Raw genomic sequence first — 9018 nt, forward strand, 5'->3', positions numbered from 1 at the left:
TTTAATTTTTCATATTGAGTATGTACATATGCCTGAATTAAAAAATTTGAGAAAGACCAACATAAGCTCGTACAATTAACTCGAGGTTGATCCCGCTCCCACATATTATTTTTAAAAAATCCAAGAAAATGAATTTATGGATGTGCACCCTTTTTTCTTAAAAATATAGGTAAATTTATTTTATCTCATTTTAATTTTTACCTTTTGACTCGACATCATTTGAATTTTGATTTTTTTAAAAATTAAATTTATAAATAGTATTTTTATTTTTAAATTTATTTATTTTATAATCATTATTAATATTACCAAAAATCAAGTCAAATTTTAAAAATTAAAAAAAAAAAGTTTATTATTATTATTTTGAAATTGGATTAAAAGTTCAACTATTTTATTTGTGAAAGATTAAGAAATGGCATGAAAATAGAACCAAAACTGATACCAAACGGAGCTTAACGATTCTGTTCCTTCTTGGTCTGAGTTAGGGCCGGGGGAAGGTGGAGGAAGCCGCAGTCCGGCATCGAACTCTTGCAATCAGGGGGAGGAAGATTCTGTTGCAGAAAATTGTTTTCCTAAAAAGTCAAATTCTATGCCGATTGGGATGATTTTTGGAGGTAATAACCCACCTTGGGGAGAAAGGCAACTCTGGAGATTAAAGACAGAAGGTGACTTTCAGTCGATTTGATTAACGATTGACATGGGTTTTTGGTTCAACCCACCATTCTTGAGAACCTCATAAAAAAGTCTCTCCACTCAAGAAATAATGCTCACTTTTCGGACTATTTTTTCATACCACTCCCGTCAGACTCGATCTCTACTTCAGAGGTTTTTCCCTTAAAACCCCTTTAGAACCGATTCTTGGTTTTCTGTTGTGTTTTACTACTGTTTATATGGCTGCCTATTATCTATATACCAATCCAAAATGCTGCTTGTGCAAACAATTAATTGTCCTGCTGAGTTGGTTTCTCTTATGTATCAATGCAATTCATTCTCTTGGTTTATCAAGAAGTTACTTTAAATTATTTAGTGGAGGCCTAGGGCTTAGCTTCCGGACTTCAACATTAAATGTGATTATTTTGAATTGGGGTCGTATGGATTTAAGTAATCATGAACCCCATTTCTGCTAATGTAAAACCATGGCATAACTTTCATTACAGTTGTGTGCTATATAGATAGCCATTGCTTACTAAGAAAACTTTGCTGTTAACTTGGTTAATTTTGATGTAGGTTACATCCATTGATTAGTGTTCGGTCCTGCAAATATTCCTCATCATCAAAATACAGTAAGGAAAGACCGGAAATCCATCATCTTCTTTCTGTAGATGCACATACTTCTCCTTCATGGGCTACTTATATCATTGTATGACCTGATCCTCATCTTTTATATTCAAGTTTCTCCTTGTTGGGTAAATACAATTTTGTATTGACATTCGATATGTTACTTTACTCTACTATTATATACTAATCATAATGTTACTTTACTTTTATGTTACTTCACATTACTATTATATACTAATCATAATGCCTTTTACAATTTCTCTACTTTACTGTTATTATTATTATTATTATTTTTGTGCAGCCAGCTGCGGTGATGGGTTTTGTTGGGTTAGCAGCCTTTGTTCATTATAATGATGAGAGAAGAGCTGTCTTAAAAGGTTATCATCTCTCTGCTCTTCTATTTAATTTTGGCTACCATTGTTGATTAGTTGCGCTGCTTGATTTCAGTGATTTGTTGTATTTCTTAAGATTTAAGAAAGAAAATATGGCACTAACAGTATTGTTAGGACTTGGGATGACCTCAAGAAACAGTAGATAGCTTCAGTTCATCCGGTAGTTGTGGATTTCCTTGACTCCTCTATGCTCAGGGTAGAGATATGAGGAAGTAGAAGATGGAAAAAGCTTGAATGGCCTGAATAATAACCACTTTATTTTTGGATTATGAAAATGTTTAGATTTGTGCGTATGAGAAGGCATTATATATGCATATCCTACTTGCATAATATGATAATCTCTAAACTATAGGAGGAAGTTATGGGCTGTTACAACTCATGATATAGATCGCAGTGGTTAACTTGTTGAGACTATGATGCATGGAAGTGGTTAATTTGTTGAAAGTAGCGTTTTAATACTGTATGATCAAGTTTATGCTCTGAAGATTTTGGCATGCACATGACTTTTAATAAGCCTGAGGCAGCAGGTAGTATAATTTTTGGATTGATTTTAGGTGCCATATTTTAATGCTTCAGATTTCAAGACAACTAAAGTGTCTTCTTCGATTCAGGACAGGGAAACACATCTGTAAACGTAGTTAAAGGACCAGTTATTGGGGGCCCTTTTTCTCTTATTGATACAGAGAAACGAATTGTAACTGAGAAAGATCTTCGTGGGAATTGGACTCTCCTCTACTTTGGCTACACGTCGTCTCCTGATGTTGTGCCAGAGCAACTCCAGATTATATCCAAGGCTATAGACATATTAGGTATTTGACTACAAAAAATGCAACATTTGCACTATACATCTCTTGGTGTTGGCATTTACTTTCACTCCTGTTATATTTATTTGTTTATTGTTCTGTGAACAAGAGTCTAGACATAACCTCAAGGTTCTACCTGTATTTGCGACAATTGATCCACAGCGGGATAACCCGTCACATCTTCGTGCTTACCTTAAAGGTCAGTCTTTTCCTCTTTACATATTGTCAAGATAAATATATTTTGGTGGACGTTTCTCTTATTTTTCCCATCATCTATGGACTGCAGAGTTTGATCCAAGAATTATAGGATTGACTGGGCCAGTTGCAGCAGTAAGGCAAATGGCACAGGAATACCGTGTTTACTTTAAGAAGATTGAAGAGGAAGGCAATGATTATCTTATCGATTCTTCACACAAAATGTAAGCCATCCAACACTGTTGAATCTACTTTTCATATCACAACTTCAATAATAATGTATGTATGATGGGGAAAAACGATCAGGTATTTGTTGAGTCCAAACCTGGAGGTTCTGAGATGCTTTGGAATCGAGTATAATGCTGAAGACCTACCACAAGCCATACTGAATGCACTTCAGAAAACTCCTTAATAACGACCTACAGGTCTTCAAGTTCTCTCCTATGCGTTCCTATTTGTTCCAAGTTTCTTTCTAGTCATCGAGTGAAAGTATTTGAGATGTTGGGCTTAACTTTAGTACCTGAATTTCAAACCTTTAGAAGTCCATTAGTACTTAGTAATATAATAGTGTAAACAGAAAAGACAATTTTTTGTTCAATTGTTTCAACTTTATAACTTGGGTTGAGATGAATCATATAGCATCACTACAATCCGCTGAACTCCCCAGCTTGCTTGCTTCAGTTATCTGATAAAGTTTTATTCGGCTGGGATGAGATGCAAAAGCTACATAACATTTCAGAGAAAGATGCAAACAAAGCTTCATCTTCTGTGTCCCCTTTTCTTCATTACATAAATGTGCACCCCATTATCACGAAGATAAGGGGGAATGACACACAGCAAGGGCATGTTGTCCAAAATAACTTCTATTTTGAAATAGGTTTGATTATGATTTTATGATTTAGAGATGGTGATTGACTGCAGTCTTGAACCTCATCTTTCTGTTCTTTCTCTACAATATAAAAGAGAAGGCCAATCTCTACCCTCTTAAGCACGTATCTCAATTTTCTATAGTTATGGAGTTAGTTACAATAGTCCTAGATTATTATAATTGGATTATAATAGTTTGTATTTGGAGTGTAGATTATTTTAATTTGAGTTATAATAGTATGTGTTTGAGGTGGAAATTATTTTAGTTGGAAAAGGAAATAGTAAATACTGTAACAAAGAATAAAAAAATTGATGAATGTAAAATAGTAAAAACTGTATAATAAATGAAGGTTTTAAAATATTGTCGACCCTAGCTAATTAGGGAATACAACAAAGCATTTAGTGGAGCAAAATGTGGTTATTATAGACTTAGGATAGTCCTTGCCTCAAACATACCCTTAGGGGACATTTGGGGCAAGGAGTTGGTTATTACAGATTATTTTAGTTTGAGTTATAATAATATGTGTTTGAGGTATAAACTATTTTAGTTTGAGAAGAAAATAGTAAACATTGTAACAAAGAATAAAATAAAATGTTGAATGTAAAATAGTAAAAACCTAGGAAGCACAGATACTTCTATTTGTGTAGAGAATCGATATATCAAATACGGATATGTCTAGATATGTGGTAGATACATGTCTGATACGTGATTTAAAGTATCTGAATATTTTTATTTTTATTTTTAATGTTCAGATACGTGTATCTGCTTCTAGATACATGAAGGGGATACGTGACTATTTTTTTTTTTTTTTTTTTTATTTAAATTTAAGCCCAACCACTTGAAAAGGCCAACCCACAATCCATTTTATTTTAGTGCATATTTAGGAGTGATTTTAAAATCATAAAAAATCATTTTTTTCATTTTTAAAATAATTCGAAAAATATACTTTTAATCACTTAAAATTAATTTAGATTTCAAATTTACATTTTTAAATGCAAATTTCATATAATCAAAATTAGTTTTGAAGGATTAGACATGTTTCTGGTGATTTTAAAAATGACAAAAGTGATTTCAACCATTTTAAAATCACTTCCAAACATAAAAGTTCACTTAAATTGAGCAATCCAAAACAAAATAAATTAAAAATGATAAAAACATAAAAAATTAAAAAAAAACCCTCGAAACGTAATTAAATCTTCATTCTTCCCTTTTTTCTCACTATTTAAATCATGATTCACACCTCCTTCATCTTCAACTTCATTCTTCAATCTTCATTTTCTACTTCTTTTCTTCAGTCTACTCTAGTCGCTCAACAATGACTCGACGTTACTGGATTTTTTTTTTTCAAGTTTTCACTCTCTTTTTGAATCTATTTTAATCTAACTTAAAATAAGTACTATAATAATTAATTAATTAATTATATATATATATATATAACGTATCTTCAACATATCTGTATCTTAGTTTTTTAGAAATTAACGTATCGTCGAATCGTATCGTATCCGTATCATATATCTGTATCTGTGTTTGTGCTTCTTAGGTAAAAACTATAGTAAATAGTAAATATGGTTGAAAATGAGAGTTTTAAAATAGTGTTGATTGTAGTTAATTGAGGACTATAAAATAATATCTACTGTAGCAAGAGGTGATTTTTATAGTCTTAGTATAGTATGTGTCCTAAACACCTCCTTAGTGGTTATTATAGTTTATGAATTATAATAGTCTGAGTTATACTAGTCTATATTTGAGGTGTAAACTATTTTAGTTTAAGTAGGAAATAGAAATATTGTAACAAAGCGGGAGAGAGAGGATGGATAGAAAACAGCGAACATGGCAACAAAGAGAGGTTTTAAATAGTATTATTGCAGTTAATTGTAGGATTATAAATAGTTGGAAATACCACTATTATATTTGGAGTTCCAAACATGAAGTGAGCTATAATAACCTACCCCACCAACTTTAAGTTGAGAGCTTAAACAACCCCTAAAGGTATTTCGTTTTGGCTTAGTTTAATTTTGATCGATTGGATGAGATTGACTTTCAAGTAGTCTGGTGTTAGATTTTTATTTGTTAATAAGTTGTTTTTTCAGCAATAAAGATAACCGGAGAAATTATTGGAGGGGCTAGAATGTTGTGTAAACCTCAACAGGTATCGATATCATTATTCATTCTTATTAATCTTTTTTATTAGTTAGTAGCCCTTAAAAGACTATTTTAGTCCACTCTAAAAAAAGTAGTTATTTTGATCTCTAATGTTTGAAAGTTTAAGGATTAATATAGGTATTTTGAAAGTTTATAGACCAAAACAAAACAACATAAAAGTTAGTTGAGGAATTAAGATGAGATTTAAACTTATATTTATGTGAGTTTTCCTTTCATAATTTCAAGGTTAAATTAGAAGTGTAGTCCATGAACTTCAAATTGTCTAATAGGTTATTCAACTTTCAATTTTGTGTTTTTGGTTATGGACCTATTTCACATTTTTTAAAATTTACAAAAGTATTAGACAAGATTGAATGCTTTGAGTTCCAATGGATAAAATTTAATTTTGTATGTATTTGATCAATTAAAATTTAAAAATTTTTAATGTGTCCAAATATTTTTGACACAACATTGAAAGTTGAGTTACCCATTAGACACTTTTAAAATTGGGTGATCTTTTAATACAAAATTAAAAGTTTAAAAATTTATTGGATCCTTTTTAATATGTAAAAACCAAATAGACAAATTAAAAGATTATGAGATGCCTTACATAATAGCAATAGTTGAATGTATTTTAAGTTGCAATAATCTTGGTATAATTTACTGAATGTATCGCACCATGCTGAACAAAATGTGTTGAAGTTAATTTTCTTTACCTAATCAGAATTGGCTTACCACTACCAGTGGCCAATTACCACCGCTCCATCCAACATATTTATTTACCTCATTACTGTTATGCCACACTGACAACTATCAAACATCTGCCGTTCTGCATCAAGTTTTCTCCATTCTCAACCGAGCCCCTACTTCTTTTTAGGTGTAATTATACTCTCCAATTTTTAAACTTAAAAATTAAGTATTTAAATTTATATAATGGTAGAAATTGTAACACTTGTATAAATTTGAATGAGTCATTATAATAAGTTTATAGGTTTTTTTTTTTTTATACAACCATTGGAGATAGAAAAATTCGAATTATAAATCTCGTGATTACTAACATAGATGTTAATTGAATTATACTCGTTTAAGTTAATCTTAGCTAGTTTATAAGATTTTACTTCAATAAAATAAAAGCATGATTTGTCACTGGGAAGATGAAGCACTTCCGAACGGACACCCCTCCACGACCCTCTTGTCGACATCCACTTTAATTATCAAAATTAAATGCTATTTTTTCCATTATTACTCCTTTTCCGTATTCTAATTGCAACCCTATTGTTGATGATTTTGACAAGATCGGATAAAAAGGTTATAGGTATACCTTAGTACCAATTTGTTTAGCAATTTCGATGCAATTTCGATGCAGTTCCGAGAATTTCGATGCAAAATTTCAATTTGTTTAGCAATTAGGCTCAGTTTTTTATGGTTTATAAATTTGTCATGAATATACGAATGGTATAATTTTACATATCAATGTTTAATTTAATTAAAATTAAATTGATAAGTTTTATTTATTACAATCAAAAGTTTTCATTTTCAAAATTAGAAAAATAATCTATTTTTAATTTTATTCAAACATTTTCCTACCAATTTTTCACATTATTTTTAATGTAAGTTCTATTTTTTTTTTACCATCTAAAGCTTTCATTTCTAAGAAACCAAAATTGATAAAAATAACATATATTTATTTTTATTTTCATTCAGATCTCTTTCCATCAAATTTTCACATTATTTCACCTTAAAATTGAATTGATGGGAGTTTTACTTTTTTTTTTTTTTTTTATCATCCAATCATTTCCAAAAAAAGACTTAAAAAAAATAAAACAAAATTTGATATTATTTTGTAATTATTTTTCATTTCTTTTTTAAATCTCTGCTTTTTAAATTGACATTTACATGGATCTCTAAATATTGTTTTATTTTATAGAAAGGATGATTAAAAATAGTTAAACATGGTGTAATTAAGTCACAATCAAAGTTTCATTAATTAATTATAGTATTTTTTTTTCAATTTCTATCCATTCTATAAAGTTTTCGAAATTTTCATATTTTCATATCTCGATATTTTCTTTGAATATCGATATTTCCAACCTTGCAAATAAGACCACTCGAAAAAAAACACACCCATTTCATTTAATTCCCCAAAATCCAGCTAAATCCTGCTTAATCATCGATTAAGCCCTCTTTTGCTTACCTTATTCTACGACAATTTTATTACATCCATCATGTTCATACCACCTACTTCAATTTCAAACTGGGCCCACCCGACCGGATCAAATCACGGCGGCTTCCACTCCCATGGAGGCAGTTATCCCGGATGGCAGTCAGCTCATACGGCGACGCATCCAGGGCCAACCACTGCTCCACCGTGAACTGGACTTGTTCACACGGCCTGTGGACCCCCGTTGTGGTTACCTCCACATAGTTGCAGTACCACCCATGGTGCGGACCCGATCCATCTGAAGTCAGATTCAATCCACACACCGGTCCGGTCAGGCATGGCCCTCTTCCACTGAAAACGTCCAGATTGCCCCTCTCGAAGTAGTTGTAGTCGGGTCCCATCAACCCGCCCCATTTCTCCAGATCCTTAATCAGGACCAAGTCCCCCTGCCCCGAGTACAGCGTCGCGCTAATCACCGAATCCGTCCCTGCTTTCAGGGTCGACCCTGTTCTGATATACACCGTGTACACACAACCTGGATCCTGCATCAACCAAATCCAAAATCTTTATCAGTCATTTTATTAGATTTCCAGATACGAAGACACAGGAAAAAACAGAGTTAGTAGAATTACATCGGAGAAAGCAGTGGCAGAGAAGGAAAGGAGAATGGAGAGGAAGAGGGCAGATTTGGAAGGCATGGTTGTGTTGGGGAATGTGGAGCTATTTTCTTCGTATTGATATTTATATACAAATTTTAATTGCCAAAACCACGCCGCCTCAGGGGAGATTCATCGGACGGCCATTTGGTGTCCCACCATTCATGATCAAATAATGTAATGTTTATTCAATCATCTATCACCACGATCCCTCGCTCGGCTTTACTAATTCCAGGAAATAAATAAATGATGATAATAATATTACAGACTCACAGTACATGGATGATGGATCCAAGGTATTAAATGCTGAAGTCTAAGAACACGTTCAGTCTCAGTTTCATAGAAATTTCTGAAAATATCATGTTTGGTGAATATTTTTAAAAGGTTAAATTATAGGTTAATTTTGTGTATTAGGTCATTGCACTATTTTATAGTTCATAAACCTATTTTGTAGGACTGTTAGTTGCGGGTTGATATGCTTAATCGGTCTCTAGAATCGTTTCTGGAGGTCCAATGAAAAATATGT

The 9018-nt window shown here is 32.1% G+C and overlaps 2 protein-coding genes across 2 annotated transcripts; one reads left to right on the top strand and one right to left on the bottom strand.

Moving 5' to 3' along the window:
• The first annotated feature begins 405 nt into the window (after positions 1-405).
• On the top strand, positions 406-3595 carry LOC120072834 (protein SCO1 homolog 2, mitochondrial). The gene is made up of 7 exons (XM_039025350.1): positions 406-822; positions 1225-1357; positions 1577-1652; positions 2279-2476; positions 2580-2669; positions 2757-2889; positions 2972-3595. Exons 1-7 carry the CDS (start codon positions 761-763, stop codon positions 3075-3077), a joined length of 798 nt encoding a protein of 265 aa, XP_038881278.1. The 5' UTR covers positions 406-760; the 3' UTR covers positions 3078-3595.
• Positions 3596-7785: 4190 nt separating this feature from the next.
• Positions 7786-8770, bottom strand: LOC120074203 (PLAT domain-containing protein 3). The gene is made up of 2 exons (XM_039027254.1): positions 8469-8770; positions 7786-8378 (listed from the first exon to the last, which is right to left on the bottom strand). The coding sequence occupies exons 1-2, from the start codon at positions 8532-8534 to the stop codon at positions 7914-7916; spliced, it is 531 nt and encodes a 176-aa protein (XP_038883182.1). The 5' UTR covers positions 8535-8770; the 3' UTR covers positions 7786-7913.
• Between the last annotated feature and the right edge of the window lie 248 nt (positions 8771-9018).

Source organism: Benincasa hispida, chromosome 3, assembly GCF_009727055.1.
Source record: "Benincasa hispida cultivar B227 chromosome 3, ASM972705v1, whole genome shotgun sequence".
Classification (NCBI taxonomy): Eukaryota; Viridiplantae; Streptophyta; class Magnoliopsida; order Cucurbitales; family Cucurbitaceae; genus Benincasa; species Benincasa hispida.